This window comes from Cordyceps fumosorosea (genome assembly GCF_001636725.1).
Source record: "Cordyceps fumosorosea ARSEF 2679 chromosome Unknown scaffold_15, whole genome shotgun sequence".
Taxonomy (NCBI): domain Eukaryota; kingdom Fungi; phylum Ascomycota; class Sordariomycetes; order Hypocreales; family Cordycipitaceae; genus Cordyceps; species Cordyceps fumosorosea.
In genome coordinates, this window is record NW_017387315.1 from 43517 (window position 1) to 60647 (window position 17131).

Genomic DNA, 17131 nt, shown 5'->3' on the forward strand with positions numbered 1-17131 from the left:
ACCTAGGCAAATTACTCTTTCCACGGTCAAGTCTTTCTCAAATCCGCCGTCGTTTTTTCGTAGATCAATCTGCGGGGTTAGATCTTGCGGAGCACCTGGTGTCCTCCACCGAGATGCGCGGACACGCGATTCGCGCAATGATATTTCGCCGGCGGCCGACCGACCAGGGCCGAATTCGAAGCCGGCGACGGCCAAAGACGCGAGCGGTACACAAAATCAGCGTCTGCCCATGTTTCTCTCTCAATTGCCTTTTTTGTCTCGTAGTCTTACGTCACCTCGACAGAATAAAAATGTCCCAGCTTACCACGTCCCTCAAAGAGGCCAGCCTAGTCCCCGGCGCAGCCGCCGCTCTGATCCCCCCGGCCTTTGCGCCGAGCGTGGACCTGTCCGTGTCCTTTGCGAGTAGCGAAGCCGCGCCGTCGTCGTCGTCGTCGTCGTCCGTGCGGCTCGGTAACCTGCTGCGCGTGTCACAGGTGCAGCGGGAGCCTTCCGTGAGCTTCCAAGTTGAGGTGCGCAAGCCAAAAGAGCACCCATCCGAATTCCCCCCTTCCTCACCTCCCAACAACAAAGAGGGCCTGGCTGACATATGTACGATCGAATTTTGACGCACAGGCTGGTGCTGCCGCTAACGACGGCTCGTATCTCTTGATGCTCGTCGATCCGGACGCGCCGACGCCCGAGGATCCCAAGTTTGCGTTTTGGCGGCACTGGGTCGTCTCCGGCCTGAAGCCGCCGAGCTCCTCCTCCTTCTCCTTCTCCTCCAGCCCCGCGTTGTCATCGTCCGGCACGACCCTGACCGCGTTTCTCGGGCCGGGACCGAAGCCTGAGTACGCGCCGCCCCTCCCTCTGTCCTCATCTTTTTTCTATTTTTTATTTTTTTGGCCCTCATGCTGACGCGGCACTCGCCCAACACCCAGATCCAACCCCCATCGATACCTCTTCCTCCTTTACCGGGAACCCCCCGGCCTCGCCCTCACCCGCGCCGAGGTAGGCGGTGACGCGTTTGTCGAGCGTCGCTCTTTTGACGTCGCCGGCTTCGTCGCCGCGCACGGCCTGCAGCTCGCGGGCGTCAACTGGATGCTCTGCGCGGCTGACGAGCAGTCGGCGGAAAACGAGTAAGCAGTAAGCAGTCAGGGCCGGAAGCACGGTAAGCAAAGTGAGCAATCCGCCGCCCGCTTCCCCCCGTCATGCAAGCTGTCTGGGCATGGTGAGTTGAGACGGGCGCTGTCAGGTGAAACAGGGAAGAAGAGTATTGGACGCTGTCAGGTCAGACAGGGAAGAAGAGTATTGGAAGCGCCGCATCGAATATGCTGGGCGCGCCCGCATTGATGAGCGTGAGAAAGTGGTCAAAATAGACTCAGTTTCAATTGGAGGGCCTCTGAGACACGCATCCTTGGCCACAATTCGAGCTCCTGGCCCAACCAGGGTGTTTCTATTTTTACGCCTCCAATTTTTACATTACCCCAAAACTTACCCGTACCGTTTGTGGAAATGCCGAGATGGTGAAGAGCCACAGGGCTGTTGAAAGTCCTTCTGGAGAAAACGGCCCCAATCGTGGAAGTACCGAGCAGGGTATCAGTTTCCAGCCTTCAATGTCCCTCACCCATGCCCCTGCCTGGTGTGTGTGCCAAGCGAAAATCACAATGCTTGATTTTCATCCCTTGTAGAAACCCGGGATAAATGCCAACAACAAGTGGCAAAAATGCATCAACGGCAAATGATAAAAGTCACGATACTACTGCCCCATTTCGCTTTGATAATAAGGGGCAGTATGTGCCGGTCGCATTCCAGTAGATTGCCTGCAGCTTCTCAGCTGCTGCAGGGTCTGTCAACGTGTCCAAAGAAGAAACGCAGCCCAAAGGAAGGAGACCATGCAAAAAGGGGATAAAAACAGAAACCCGCACGCTGCACAATGGTGCATCCCTCCAACGCGCCAAAAAGGACCACATGACGATGTATTGGGCACCATCTATGGCATCAAGGACAAGGCGGGGGGTCCCGTCTTGCATTGTGCCTGCCAACAGGGGTGTGCAGTAGCGCAGCAGAGAGGAGGAGGTGTGAAAAGCATCCAGCAACGACGTGCTCTAAAAGTATTCCTAAAGTCTGCGGCGCTGCATGCTTGCTTTGCGCCCTTGCAAGTCGGTTCGGTTCGGGGGTTCGTGCATCATCTCGGCAAAGGGGTGACAGGCTCGAACAAGTCTCGGTTGCCGGCGTCATGCCCTGACTGCATCGTGTGGTTGCTGTCGCAGTGGTGGCCACCTACAGGGACCAGCCTTGCTTTGCTGCAGCGTCAAGGCTGAATAGATGGAACGGCAGTGAGGCGGCCATTTCCCAGAGTGTGTGTGTGTGTGTGTGTGTGTGTGTGTGTGTGTGTGGGAGGCTCGGTATACTTGATAAGAGTCGTAGTTGAAAAAAAGGCTTGGGATTTTGTCAGCACGATACGTCATGTACCTTGTTTCTACACTTTTGTGATGAGGAAAATAGTAGGTGCAAGCGGGAGGGCCGATGTGCACGTTGCAGCTAGACCTCCATCTGTATGTATGTGGTCGGACTCAGGAAGCTGGTGTTGTATCGGCTGCCTCGCCTCACCGGCCTCGACCAGACCAAAGTTGGTGTGAAGCGGCGAAGGAGAGAGTATCAACTAGTTAGGGCATGCTTGCCACGCGGCGCATACTGCGTCGATAGAGCGAGGCCGTGGCAACCAGTCGTGTCGTAATTAACACTAGGAGTCCGTGGGCTATAACTACTGCTCGTCCACCGTTGGCCCTTGAAGAATCCTGCCAATATTTGGAATGGGAGTCCTGTCTCAAGCATGACGATAGTGTGTCTTGCTGTAATCGGTAGTGTTGGCTGACAGGGACAACACCGTTTGTCCGTTTTCCGCCTCAGCATTCCAGTGGCAGCATGTCTGCTTCGAGAATCCAGGCGAACAAGACCGTTCCCCAGAAACTCACGGCCGATAGTTGCCGGCAAACAATAGCAGCTGAAGCCGAACGGTTTTTTGGAATAGGCTCCAACCCCAAGTGATTGGGCCATCTCGTTGGCCTAGGCAGGAATACAGTACGAAGTAAGCCCAGGCTAGCATCGCGCGGCAACACTGCCTCATCAGCCACCAAAGGCGACCAGTGTCAGTGAAAACTTGAGCCAAGAACTCGCTGATGCGTGGTCATGCGGCTGCTTCCAGCCATAAATCCAAACCTGCAGATTAGCAGCGCTTGCGCAGGCTAGGTGTGAGGTTGTGCTGATGCCAGGAACCTCACTGTGACCATCCATGTGGCACCGATTTGCGGCGGGCAGTGACCTCGTCGCCCCCGCTGGTTGGACAGGCCTGCGTGACCATCATCATTGGTAAAAGCGCCGAGGAAATTATACGGTGGTTAGTCAGGCGTCGATGTTGGCTCCGATGAGCCTCTCATAGGCTGCAGAGAGGCAAGCGCATTTACGCCAGGCTGACCAGTAAAAGTAGAGGTGTTCTTTTACGTCATGGTGCTTTTCCTGGTGGTCTCTGCACCACGGTTTCTTGATAGCTTCGCTGAGGAAGACGAAAGGGAGCCGCAATGAATAACCCGAGCCTTGCCACTGGCATCGTCGGCCCGCTCATCCACGTCACAATGAGCCGAGCCTGACTGGCAACATGAACCGTCATGAGTTCAAGCGACAGCACCTCACGTAGAAGAACCGAATGTGGACATGAACAACTGGCAGGATCGAGCATCTGCAGAGTGGGCATCGAACCCGTGGCACCCGCGCAGCGTCGTACTTCCTAGTGGTGGACATTGCCCACACCACCCATCGCTTATTCGTATGTAAAGAAATCTGCAGCAGGAGAGCATTGTGCTGGTGATGTCTTGTAGCCCCAGACTCAGTCGCAGGCATGGGAGACTATTGATAGCGCTAATCGAAAAGTGGCTCTGATACAGGATTTTGCATCTCTGCTGGATCAGCATGCCTGGAACTGAAATCGACTTCAAACCAGCCAAATTCAAGTCTCTTTCATGCCACAGCAACCCAACTGACCAGACAGGGCTGGCGGGCATTGGCAAGCAGGTGGTGGCTATTAGATCAGAAGCCCATGCCTGCTAATACTATGGCGTCACAGTAATCCATACCGAGGCCCGAAATGTGCAATTTTACCACCGACCGCCTCACGGCCGGTTGAACTGGCACAAGGTGCAGGGATGGCATTTGCCTTGCGCGCTATGTGCCCTGCCACTGTAATGCAAGCCACTGGAGAACTGACAATAATAACCAGGCGCATGCTATTACAGGAAGTGGGTTTGGATGACCTTGAAGAAGTGGCCTTGTAGAAAGGCGTAGTTTTAGAAACAGATGACCAGTACCACACCGCAAATACCAATAGTGATTGATCTTCCGCCGGTTTGTGGTCGTGCTATAAGTAATAACGCAGCGTGACAGTTGTCTCTCTGAGGTTAGTCGGCAAGGCGTGAGGCGTGGCGTCTCAGTAGTCGTGCTTCACGCCGCCACCAAGCCTCTCTTCCAACCAGTTTCCTCTTTTGTCTTCAGGGCATCTTGAGTTTCGTATGAGAACATATAAGCAGGTGCGACCCCACGTTGTAAGTTGAAGTAGGCTATCGGTGTAGGTTTTTTGGTTTCTTCGGCTTGACGAGAAAGCAACACCAGCGCAGAATTATCGGACACATGAGGCCTCTGCAGAATGAGCCAGGCAAGGGCATGGGGGCGCGGGGATAGCGCATCCGTGATTGTCTTTAGAGGATAACTAGACCCTGCATCGTGAGGCTGGGCAAGTGGGCAGGAGTGTCATTGGGTAGTTTCGTTGTTTTCTCTCTTCTCACTCGATTTTCGAGGTGCGGGTTGGCTAGTTTTAGTAGGGTTTCTTCTTCTATGGCGAGGTACTCCGGACGGTGTTGTTGAAGCATCGTAAGACGTGTCACCGCAACTTTCATTCTTGAAATGTGACACGGCAGATTCCGTCCATTCCCGTGTCTCGCGCTTTCTTGTTTTTAAATCGTAGTTATCGTGTCTTGAGCCTTGACAAATCCTGGCTATTGAACCTTTTTTTTTTTTTTGCGACAACTGGCAGCAACAGGTGTGAGGGCCAATGCCGAAATGTGGCAAGATCGGCGTCGAGTCTATTGTGCCAGTCCTCGGTTACTCACAGCATCAGGGCTAAATCTAGGGCGGTGGCATCGTTTTTATCTTGCTCTGCGGTGCATTGGTGCGTATCATCAGGTATCGTTTGCATAGGGGGATGACACCAGGCGATGGCGCGCTTAGCAGCCTGTGGTATTGTTGCAAACAGCGAGGCACCGTACGAGATATGTATCCATGTTATTAGTTGGCAGGGTTGCGGTGCTGGTCAAAAAATGTTAATTGGAAGAGCAGATAGATAGCGATGCGGTCTAGCGCGTAATGGCGTGTAACAGCATGGAAGCCGTGGAAGCATGGAAGAATGGAAACATGGGGTGCTGGTGCCTGCCGAGTATGGGAAGTGGGCGATGATGAGTAGTGGTGATTAGGAGTTGGTGCGACAAGGTGTTGGGAGCAGAAGTGGGGGGGGAGGCAGAGGATTTACCTGGGCGTACAGTGTCGAAAGTGTCTTGCCACGGCCTGACGACATTTGGTGCAGATCGCACTTTGACAGGATGATAATCGGCGGCCGGCGACGCTGATTTTTTATACTTTTTCTTTTTCTTTTTCATTTATTCTTAATTTCTATCAAGATGCAGGTTCTAATGCGTGCCTCGCATCTCGGTCGTATTTAGCTTTGCATTTCCTTTATTATTCATTCGGCCATGCGCGGCGCTTGACCTCCCATCTCCCAATAAATCGGCACTTGCAAGATGGGCCGGCTCGCTCCTAATTTCAGCGTTATTATAGCGGCCAGGCGCACTGGATGGCCCTTCCACGCTAGCGGGACACCTACAACTCGCTAATAAAGCACCCCCCTTATTAACCCCCCCTAGCCTTCGACCCCTAAACGGCCCCGCCATCCGCTGCAAAGGCCCTGTGGGCGCATTTCCCAGCGAGTCTCCACCAGCCTGGCACCAAACAGGCAGCTGGCCGCCTCCACTGGCTGGAACCGCTGGAACCGCTGGAACCATTGGAGCCACTGGAGCCACCCAAGCTCTCGCCGGAACCACCTGGCTGGGGCCATTTTCTCTTTTTCTTCGACCGGGGACCCCGTTCTGCTTCTTCGTCGTCCGGGTACCTGGGGCTGCTGAGTCGCCCTCACCGCGGACAGAGGTCTGTCGAACTGCTGTCCAATGCCTCTCACTGGCCCATGTCTGGTATTGCCGGTGGTATGGTACGCAATGTTGGGTTGCTCGCTCCCTGTCGCCACGACTCGCTGCCTTTTTCATTTTACGTCGTTGTTCTCTTTTCTTTTTCTACCCTCCTCCCTTTTTTTTCCTTTTCTGTTCTCTCATTCTTCGTTCGCCTTCAGAACTCTGCACGCGTACGATTCTCCTTCCTTGGACCGTGCCGTGTCGATCACCGTGACCCTACAACACTTGGCTGACGCAACCGTGTTTCACTGGCCGCCAGCGACCTCGGACCGCTAAATTTACACTGGGCACACCTTGACGCTTCTGTGCTCTCGGCTCGCAGTTCACTGGCTGCAGCCCTGTCATTGCTCACGCTCAGTGACCTCACCTCACGACCTCCCCCAGCACGCCTATTTCACATCTCTCAACCCCCCTGGCTAGCCCATCCCGACCGCATATTCCCCCCCCCGTCTCCCCCATCCAACTCTTTCTTCTTTTCTGGCATTCTTCTTTTTTCTTATTTCCACCCCATCCGCCATATTCAGTCGTCGATTCAGCTTGCTGGTTCTTCTTTTTTCCTTTTTCCACAGCCACTCCTCTCGTCGTGTTACTCCGTCCTTGTCAGACCTCCTTTCTGTCGTCACCCGCCTCCCCAACAGGTCACGCTCCCTCCCTCTGCCCTGGCCACCTTAGCAGGACAAGGACCCTTATTACGTCGGTGGCAAACAGATTGCTCCGAGCCACGAGTGCAACCTCGCCAGCCGACCCGAAACCTTGGAATATTCGTACTATTCGACCGCCATTTCGTCTATAACTGCCATCCCGCTACTGCGCCGAATTTTCCACCTTACTCCCTCCCTCGGCTGTTGGTCGATTCCTTACCTGGCGCACCCGACGACTCGCCCTCGGCCAAAACATGTCCATGGCCATGGCCGACCACCACGATAATCATTCTACTGGGTCCCATCCCATTGTGCGCTCCGACTCCTCAGCATCAACGGCCTCTGATCATAACGACCCCATCATTCATCAGCCCATTCCGACCCGTCCGCGCTTACCAAGCCGTAAGAGCAGTGGGCCGCTCGTCGTCCCTCGTGACAGCTCAGAAGTTGGGCCTGTCGAGTCGCATTTTGGGCCCGACGACGTCAGAGCCATGAGTCCCCGGCGAACTAGCGAGGATATCGACAAGCTGGGCAGGGAAGCCCGCGAAGAGCTGCGCCGGTAAGCCCCAAATGTGCAGTAAGTGACCCATGGTCACACATGCTAACGGCCGTGCAGACATGCGAAAGCTCTCCAAGAATCGCTCATCGACATCTTCAACCGCATAGAGGCCGTGCGCGAAGAGCACGACAAGCTCGACAACAACAACAAGTTCCTGCAGAAGTACATTGGTGACTTGATGAGCACGAGCAAGATTACCGCCTCCACTAGTCGAGCCAAGAAGTGAATTTGTCGGCGCTTTTTCAGGTCGACTCGTTTCGAAGCAGCTTTTCCAGGCGCAACCTTGCGCAAACACCTGACCTCAAATTCGGCACCCTACAACTAGACTACACGTATCTTTTCCGCCGATTCTTCTTACATTACGCCTCCATTACGATTCATTTCGGCTCTCGAGCGAGCACTTGAAGCGCCAGTATCGCAAAAACATGCCCGCACATATGCGGCACGATACCCCTGCCTCTGGCGCTTTTCTACCTTGTCGCATACGATTTCTTTCCCTCCGTCGGCTGCGGCACCCACTTATACCACCTATTCTCTGTACAATATCGTCTAGCATAATTGTGCGTCGAGTCTGTGATCTCGAGCCAGCGCATCATTACGCATTATTCAACAAGGCATTCCGACGGGCGTTTTCTTTGATTTCTTTTCCCTGTCTTTTTTTCGATCGACATTTTACGATTGGGGTTCTTGACTTTGTTCCCCGTCCCTCTTCTCGATCAATATTTTACAATGGGTATCTTCACAGTCCGGCCACAGAAACGTGGACCACGTGCAAGATTCCAACCCAAAAGGCAACATCTTTTTACGGTCGGGGCAAATCACAAAAAAAGAACTGGCGTTTTTCATGGTTTTAATGGTCGTGTACTTGCCTTGGGGCAGTAGGCCAAGGTAGAAGGGCTCAATATATCAAATTCATCATGGCTGCTTCTGCGTTGTTTTTCTGTCATTTCAGGAGATGGTGTTGTGGGTATGACGTAGTTACCCCTTGCTACCCAGAAAACCAATACTTGTGCAGCCGCCACTGTCATACGACGGCGCGTTCAATAAATTCCACAAGTCTAGAAATATTTAATATTGCATATCTTATAGGCAAGCATCAGGCCATAAGGCATGCTGAGTGTGGTCACTCTGCAAGAGTCCAGAAGCTTACGAGTTTGCCGAAGAGGAGATAACTGACAGACAGGACCAAGTCCTGCGTGGCAAAGGTGAATACCATAACAAGAAAGAAACTGTCAACGAGTGCAGGCCAAAAAAGAAACAATCCCATGCCACAGTTGGAGGAAAAGGCAAAAAGATAAATTGCTTGCTTCGGAGGGGAATCGAACCCCCGATCTTCGCATTACTGGATGATTGTTAGTTGATGTTTCCCCTGTGGGGTGGGTGATTTGAGGCGGGACCTACCGAGTGCGACGCCTTACCACTTGGCCACCAAAGCCAGGTGCTTGTGTGGAGGTCGGAGCAGATATTTCGCTTTATAATAGCTTCGACGGAAAAAACTTTGACCCCATAGGTGGCACAAGAAATTTTGTCATTTGATTGATGGCATTAAAAGCATACATGCTCTCCAGACAGATAATGTCAATTCTCTAGAGTACAAAAGTCAGCTTGTGCATGCGTGGCGCCGGCTGCTGGTCCTCGAAGACTTGCAATTCATGAGCCTGGATGTGAGAGGATAAAACTCCGAGCAGACGTCAATGCGGGAATCATCGAGATCCAAAAAAAGGTTTGGCTGCCAACCAACAAAAAAGGTACCCGCAAATTAAGTCAGTTCTCGAAAGCACCACGAGCTATAACATCGAGTCCGATTACATGATAACCTATTCTGCGAACTACTCTCCAGTCGAATCAAATGTGATTTCATGGCTACTCTTGCTGCCCCGCGGATGCTTCAGCTGCTTCGGGAAGCCCGTGTCATCTTTAGTTTGGACATTGCCCTTCGTCTTATTGAGTCCAAAGTAGGCGACCCCCTCCGGAATGTAGTTGCCCGTCTGCGTGTCGCGCACATAAACGGCCGTCGTGACGTCCTTGCGATCAAACGGCATGGTCCCGACCAGCGAAAGAGTCGAACTTGTTCGAGTTCAGCCACACGTTGCCAATGTTGGCCGCCCTGATGTTGAGGCAATATCGGCTGGGCAGCCCGCTGGTGGCGTCCTTGAAGCGGATGCGGATGACAAAGGTCGGCTCGGAGCCGACGGCGAGTACCTCGGAGCATTCGTAGAGCTTCTCGTCGCCCCTGAAGGCCTTCTTGTCGTCGGTCCACTGGACAGTCAGGACTCGGTGGTTCTCCGCCCACACGAGAAGGTACTCGTCCTGGCCCATGCGGAGAGACTTGGACTTGGTATTGAGGATCAAGTGCCTGTCCGCGCTAGCTTGGAAGAAGTCCTTTGAACCTCCAAACTTTCCTGGGCAAAAAAATCCATCTTGTATGTTTGACGGTGCACAACACTCAACTACGACAGGGGTGAACAAGCGTGCTGTTGCTGAAGACTCCTTCCAATATTTATGAGCTATTCTTGAAAAATCAATAAGGGCCTCACTTCTTTAATGTCTTATCCCTGTACTCCGCGGTTTTCATCGCGGTCGACTTTTTTGAAGCCCCTGCTGTGCATGGGTTGGCCAGGGTTGCTTGACCACCCCGAAGAACCCTGAATTACATGGAAAAAGTTCAGCCAGCTAGGATTTATGCACCTCATCATTCAATGGTTGACAATATTGAGACTCGATCGAGTTTGGGCGTCTCATGCTCACCAGCACATCCCACGCCAGTGCCAATGTGCACCGAGATCGTCAAGTACAGTTTGTCACTGTCCGTCTTGAAGCCGGGACCTTCGAGATAGATTCATAATTAGAAGTTAGATCGCCCGTACTTCCCTTCCACAGTAGCTTGGCCTGTCTGCTCTCCTCTTCGTGCCAATGCCTGACGGCGTCGTATAGCACGCCCATCCAGAGCCGCGGGGCGATGAATGACGCCGCGGTACTCTATATTGGAGTGGCTAATCCATTCGCTGGGTTCTTAGACTACCTCGGAGCGTTTATGGGCAGCTGACAGATAGGCAGTTGTCGCCGCTTCTGCTCATTGGGGCATCCACGTCGTGTGCGTGCCCACTGCTGTGACGGAGGAGTAGCCGGATCTTGCAGACGCGATCCCGACATACCAATGGGGACTATGACTCCAATTTCGGAACTGGAAGGCGTTTCCGGTAGGCCCCCTGGGGAGGGAACGAAACTCTTTTCACCAGTTATGCGCCAAAAGGCTACGAAGTGATCGGTCAACATGGGTATTTGATTCCCATCCATCACAGGGCTAAAACAGCCACATTGTAGGTACGTGGTTGACCAAGGATCAAAAGCCCCGTCTTTTAGACGTCATCGATAGTAGCAAAAAGCCGCGGCCCATTAACGTGAGGAGGAACAAAAATAATCCTTGCTAGGGCAGAGATCAAAAAAATAATTGCTTCGGATGGGATTCGAACCCACGGTCTTCGCATTACTTTTAGGATGTTAGAATAAGGCTTCGTGGAGTGATGGTGGATCAGGGACTACTAACCAAGTGCGACGCCTTACCACTTGGCCACCAAAGCCGATTGTAGGCAGTGGGGACAACCTCGCCTATTTAAGTATATTTAGACCTATGACCTATAGCCGACCACCTACTCTCCAACACAGGCAGCAGCTTTCCTGAGCAAACGTCGAAATGGTTACCAGTTGCTTCCTTGGCTTACACTACGCGGCGTGAGCTGCCGTCGCCAGTATCCTGTTGACACTGAAGCTGCCAAGGCACTGAAGCTGCCAAGGCACTGAAGCTGCCAAGGAGACTTCATCGGCTATCGCCGCACTACCCTGCACAAATGACTTACAAATATAGCGAGCGCTACCAACGCCCAGTCTTGGCTCACGGTATGATTTCTCTTGGAAACGATCTTTTTCATCTAGTTGGATAGATTTCATTGGCTCTAAGTTATCCTATCCAATATGCGTGGCATGGCGGTTGAGGAAAGCGAGTGGTTTGCATCTCATAGTTGCCAGGCCTGACTTACACAAGTATCCCTCCATTTGATAGTCCGCGCCGAAAACACAATTTGTGCCAAAGAATTTCAAGTAAAGCGCCAATGGGTTTAAACAAGAGCCAAATTTTCTTTTAAGATAATCTCCCCACAAAGCAAATCTCTGTTTTTGTGGACGTGACGTCGCTCATGAGATGATCCCAAGGGCTTCGGGTCCCATATCAATGGAATGCCAGAGCCTTTGCCCGTGTTTTCCGATGATTCTCCACCGGCCTCGTCTAATTTGCCCAAAGCAAGGCTGCGACTATTTGCTTTTATTCCCGGGTTCGCGCTGGGATAAGCGGCAGTTGTGTATTTCCGCTGTTTTGACCCCCCCCCCTCTGCCAGCATATTTTCTTCCCCACACTCTGAGCGCGACACTGGCTAGACGCGTTGCGGAGGAGACAAAAAAAATCTGGTGGTGTCATACAGGACGCCATAAAGGAGCCGCGAATTAATTAGAGTTTGTATTAAGATACCTGAATCTGTTCATAAGACTAATTCCACACATGCTGCGTGTATGACATTCGTTTTGCTAGTACGCAGCCAACACAGCCAACACGCCCATGAGCTTTGCTTTTGATTGTTCAGCGCATATTCGTCTCTGTCTGCTTCCCGGAACGTTAGATAGAAGCCAATAGCTCCAACCATGGCAAGCACGGCGACAACGCCATAATTCCAAACTAGGAGGGGGTCATTTGATGGCGCTACCAGAGCCTGGCTAAGGGCGGAAGAAAAAGCAGACGTGGCAAGTGCAATGGCTTGCACTGTTGACTTCATATTACTAGGAGCCTTTGTGTATGCATACCTGGTGTTCAAAGTTAATTCGGGGTGGTTGTTACTATCTCTCGTCAGCAAACTTACTCGAGTTTTGTGACGGCAGCGAGGACTTCAGACATGCCAATCAGGCCATACGGGATTCCTTGGACCCAGACAGAAATCGGGGCTGCGCAATCTTCTCTCCCGGTCTCGACTTTGGCGTTGATATCACTACCACACTTGGAAAGTTTGTAGATGTAAGCTTGGGTGACGCACGCTGATACCATGGCCATGGAGCCGAGGACAAACCCGGCGGTGATTTCGCGGATTGATGAGAGACGCACGCCGCATTTGCGCAGTCCAGGATAGACAATGAAATCCGTGACGGGAATGATGATGACAATGAATAGGGGGTTGAGGTTATTTATAATGTCATTTGGCGTCGACCCAGGAGTCATGGTGCTCGCTTGCGAAACAAGGTTGTTCAACATTTGGTTGTATGCCAACCAGTACAGCGGGTACTACAGGAAGACCTTGCACGCAAGAATACCGCGCTTGACCTCGTCGACCCATTCGTCGTCAAAGGTCATCCATTTAGGGATCGGCTCGCCTCGTGCCGCCAGCTCGCTGGGCTTGACGCGCTGCCAAAACTCGGGATCGCGCAGATCCTTGCTCTTCTTGCAGGCGAAGCGGACAAGCTTCCACGCCTTGGCCATGACGGACCCGGTCGGCGGTGTCAGCTTGTACGACTTCTTGAAGTAGAAGAGGATGAGCGGGCAGAGAAGGTAGCAAATAGTGGGCAGCGTGAAGGAGAGCCAGAAGCCAACAAAGTGCTCCGAGTAAACCATTGGCGATCGAGCCGGCGATCGAGCCCAGGTTGATCAGGAGGTAGAAGTAGATGTAAATGCGCGCGGTCGTCACCGCGGGCTCGACGATCTCCTTATGCCCGCGCTTGTCCGTGCGCACGTAGGCTTTCTTCTCGGTATACTGCTCAGCGATGAGGGGTGAGATGTTGGACTTGAAACCTCCCGTGCCCATGCCCAAGATGAAAAGGCCGACGGTGAAGATGGCGATGCCGACCGTGGGATGGGTGATGACGGGAGGGATGGCAGATATGATGAGAATGACGTGGCCAACCAGCGCGGCAACGTTGGCGTATTGGATGGTCAGGTAACGGCCCCGGTACTGGTCCGCGAGGTATGCACCAAAGAGCGGCGTGAAGTAAGACCAGAACTGGTTGAAGGTGGTTATGCCAGTAGACGCGCGCTGGCCCATGTTGAAGGCACCGGACTGCTGCGTAAGAAATCCATCGCCGGTCTTGGATCCCTCCGGTAGGGGCTGTTGAATCAAATTGACGTCTAGAGGGGTGAGCTCTTAGCAAAGTCCTGATACTTGAGAACTGGGCTTCGACTTACACACGGCACTGGTGCCGTAGTACGAGAAGCGCTCGACAAACTCGACAAAAGCCACGGTCCATGCAGTCCACGGGATTCGACCCGGAACACGGGGTAGTATATCGAATTCTTCCTGTGTCGGAAAGGGACCGAGTTTACTGAACTCATCTTGCGTGTCGGAGCTGAAGCTGCGGGCGTTGCTTGATGCAACTTCCACGAAGGGAGTTCTTTGCCGCCCTCAATGTCTGAACTGGCTGCCATTTTTTGCTTGCGTAGTGAAGGGAAGTATTTGGAACAGCTCCTGACCTTCTACCTAAAGGAAGGAATTGATAACATATATATATATATATATCTCATTCTTTAGGAGTAGAACCAGATGGGAAAGCTCCACGAGTCCGCCGCACTTTTTCGTCACAGCATCCTCCCTAGAAAGCAGAGATGTAGACCGTTCTATGCTAAGACGCTAGAGCTCCTCGCGCGTCAGACGCCCAACTTTCCCCAACAAGATAGGCGGCAAGCTGTGATGGCGGCGCCAAGGTTCGAGGCGCTTATTTGCAGGGCCGTGTAGGGCGACAACGCCCGCAGATCATGAAGCCCAGATCCCCCGCCCCAACGCGAGCGCTCGGCAATGACTTGAAAGCACAAGCTTGCTTCTTGTGGCAAGCCAGAAGCCACTTGATCGGCGAGGTAGCCTCGTCTCGGCATATTCCCTGCTGAATAGTTTAAAGTGAAGAAGCATAGCTGTCAGCCACCAGAAGCAAGCTGTGTGGCGTCCCAGTTTCGACCTATTGTTTTTAAGTTTGAGACTAGCAAGGCCACAGCCTCCAGGTCCTCCAGGATTCCCCAGGTCAAAACGACCACCAAAGCCGAATATTAGTACCTAATAAGTAGTGGCGGCGGAATGGCTTATTGACAATCGTGACAATGGCAAAAAAGGGTCCCTTCAATAGCAGTACTCAAGAATCATTTTGCGTTAGCCACAGCAACATACCCTTCAGTGGCTAGCATTGTGGAAAGTCTATCACGGTCACCGGCCGGAGCATTTGTGGCGTCGTGTGCGTAGAAAAGCTGCCGCTCTTTGGCTTCGTATGTGATGATCTTGCAGCATGCTTCGTTTCTTACAGCAATGAATATTATTGGGATAACTATGGTGGCTTCCTTTGTCTACACTCGATTACAACACTTGCATGCACTTCGCGCCGTACTATTGTAACAAACAAGTAAAAGTGTCGCATAAATTACGGAAGAATAGTGCTGAGAGCAGAAGTTTTATTCATTTGATTTTTATCCTTGTTTAATGATTGAATATCGGCTCTCCCCTCCTGGCCGCGCATCTTCATACCTCTTTTTTTTTTTTTTTTTTACACAAAGGACCCTGAACATCGCGGGGCAGGGATGATACGATGATACGAATGGCAGGAATATTCTCATCAACTTTCGTGTTGACCCAGAGATTCCATGCTGCTTCGGCTGACAAACCAGACTGGAATGCAATTTAAATCGGACTGATTGCGCCCCTTGTTTGCCAGGGGGGAATTTCGTGGCGCGCAGAGAAGAAGATGGGGAACGGGACCGTGCTTTTTATTCCCGCTCATCGCCCATTTTATGTCCTTGCATCCCCACCGTGTCCAACTTCAGACGTGTCGTGACAAGAAAGAAGGATGCAGTACGTGTCGCGCGCGACTTTCATGGCCGTAGATGCTTGCCACCTGAGAATGTGCCGGGTACTACGGAACGTACGAAAACGGACCATCAGCGACCGTCGCTGCAGCGATCATCGGTAGGCGGACGAAGGGACGAATTCTCCTCGGGGCAAAAGAGCACATCGGTAGTCCAGTTTCGCGTGCTGTGTAGAGAAATGGGCAACTCGGGCTATCGGTCCTAGGCGGCAGGAAAACCCGACTGGTCATGCGATGGGCCAAGTCAATTTGGCCGACTATACAAAAGAGGACGGGGCTGTAAAGTTGCACTTTGAGTTCGGAGCAAAGTATTTATGAAAACAGTTCAGATAACTACCACGTTTCTATAGAAGCTCGGCTTATCCTAACACCACACTCGGCCACCAATGATCACCCATTAATCGAGCCATGCTGCTCGGCACATGTTCAAACTGCGGGAGAAACCGCTTACAGGATGCTGCCAATAGGGATGCAGAGATTGAGGTTGATGAGGCCGATGTTTTGCTGAGTCCAAGTTAGTGTCATGTAATATCGGGAGGGATCTCTGAGGTAGAGCTTACGTCGGAGTTTCCAGAGGACTGGCAGCACGCAACAGAGCCGCCCTTGCACTGGCCGCTGTTGAGGATATCCTGGATACCGATGACTGGCGAGATAGCGTTAGATCAATAACCTCAGACATAGATATCGTTAAACTCTTACTAGCGAGGTCGAGCTTGGAGCACTGGCCAAGGAGACCTTCCCCGAGGATTCCGTTGAGGAGGCCGTTGTCGTTGCCAGAGTTCTTCTGGTTGCAGCAGGCAATCTCCTGGTTGCCACCGCACTTCTGCTGCTGGGCCTCGCGCCAGGTCATGCCAGCGAGGCTGTTGCCCAGGGCGGCATCGTTGACGGGCGCGGCAGAGACAGCGGCGATGAGGGTAGTGAGAGCAAGAGTGAACTGCATGGTGGCGGGTTTTTTTGTTGTTTGGGTAAACTTGAAAGGTGGTGTTTGAGTTTCTTGGGAGTGAAAGAGTGTCTTGATGAGCTGATGGTGATGAGAAGTTTCCAGCCTGATGATGGACGTCTTCCCTCTCTTTATACCCGACTCTCGCCGCTTCAAGTCCGGGTCGCGTGGAGTCGAATCAGCAAGTGATTGTCGTGGTTAGCCTCGAGGGCTACTCCTCAAGAATGCACCCAATAATAACTAGACGCCAAGAGAATGACCGCTTTTACTGTAGCATCAGGAATTTTGGCGAGGTCGTCGCCAAACCTTGCATACCACACCAGATGGCGATCATCAGTCAGAACTTCCTTGAACGGCCATGGTCCTTTCCATGTGAGTCTATCGAGACGCATCATTGAACGGGCTAGCATTTCTGGCTCCAGTCGATGACTTAGTCTGAACGGATGTGGTGCATTCCACCTATCGCGGTACAAAAATTGTGTCCTCGAGTCTGTCTTACACCGAAACTAAGACATGATGGTCTGCATGGTTCTCTGTGGCGGGTGCAAGTCTCCGGAATCCAGACCGCAAACGGTGTTGAAGTTGTCTCGGACCCGGTATGCTGCTTCTCGCCTGCCCCGAAGTAGTATCATCTCGTATTATTTATTTATTTGCGGCCGATAGCCTTTCTGATAGAGGGGCAAGAGGGGCTTCGATCGCGACTAACTCACCCCTGTGGATTATTCCCCCACTGGTTGCCCTCCGGCAGCTGACTTTCCCGTACCTGGGTACGCATTCCAGTCGTTTGCGGTTGATCGGCGACGAAGGTCATGTCGATCCATTCCGGCTTCTACGGCACATCGGGGGGGGG

The 17131-nt window shown here is 52.5% G+C and overlaps 5 protein-coding genes across 5 annotated transcripts; 2 read left to right on the forward strand and 3 right to left on the reverse strand.

The window, feature by feature from the left end:
- Nucleotides 1-290: 290 nt before the first annotated feature.
- ISF_05936 (phosphatidylethanolamine-binding protein) lies at nucleotides 291-1119 on the forward strand (the record flags this gene model as incomplete). Its single annotated transcript, XM_018849541.1, has 3 exons — nucleotides 291-509; nucleotides 613-827; nucleotides 918-1119. The coding sequence occupies 3 exons, from the start codon at nucleotides 291-293 to the stop codon at nucleotides 1117-1119; spliced, it is 636 nt and encodes a 211-aa protein (XP_018703038.1).
- A 6042-nt stretch (nucleotides 1120-7161) lies between these two features.
- Nucleotides 7162-7692, forward strand: ISF_05937 (hypothetical protein; the record flags this gene model as incomplete). Its single annotated transcript, XM_018849542.1, has 2 exons — nucleotides 7162-7466; nucleotides 7524-7692. The coding sequence occupies 2 exons, from the start codon at nucleotides 7162-7164 to the stop codon at nucleotides 7690-7692; spliced, it is 474 nt and encodes a 157-aa protein (XP_018703039.1).
- A 1805-nt stretch (nucleotides 7693-9497) lies between these two features.
- On the reverse strand, nucleotides 9498-9785 carry ISF_05938 (hypothetical protein; the record flags this gene model as incomplete). Its single annotated transcript, XM_018849543.1, has 1 exon — nucleotides 9498-9785. One exon carries the CDS (start codon nucleotides 9783-9785, stop codon nucleotides 9498-9500), a length of 288 nt encoding a protein of 95 aa, XP_018703040.1.
- Nucleotides 9786-11998: 2213 nt separating this feature from the next.
- ISF_05939 (peptide transporter PTR2-A) lies at nucleotides 11999-13923 on the reverse strand (the record flags this gene model as incomplete). Its single annotated transcript, XM_018849544.1, has 6 exons — nucleotides 11999-12317; nucleotides 12374-12734; nucleotides 12819-13101; nucleotides 13190-13626; nucleotides 13684-13820; nucleotides 13874-13923. The coding sequence occupies 6 exons, from the start codon at nucleotides 13921-13923 to the stop codon at nucleotides 11999-12001; spliced, it is 1587 nt and encodes a 528-aa protein (XP_018703041.1).
- Nucleotides 13924-15788: 1865 nt separating this feature from the next.
- On the reverse strand, nucleotides 15789-16281 carry ISF_05940 (Hydrophobin; the record flags this gene model as incomplete). Its single annotated transcript, XM_018849545.1, has 3 exons — nucleotides 15789-15845; nucleotides 15902-15984; nucleotides 16041-16281. The coding sequence occupies 3 exons, from the start codon at nucleotides 16279-16281 to the stop codon at nucleotides 15789-15791; spliced, it is 381 nt and encodes a 126-aa protein (XP_018703042.1).
- Nucleotides 16282-17131: the final 850 nt, after the last annotated feature.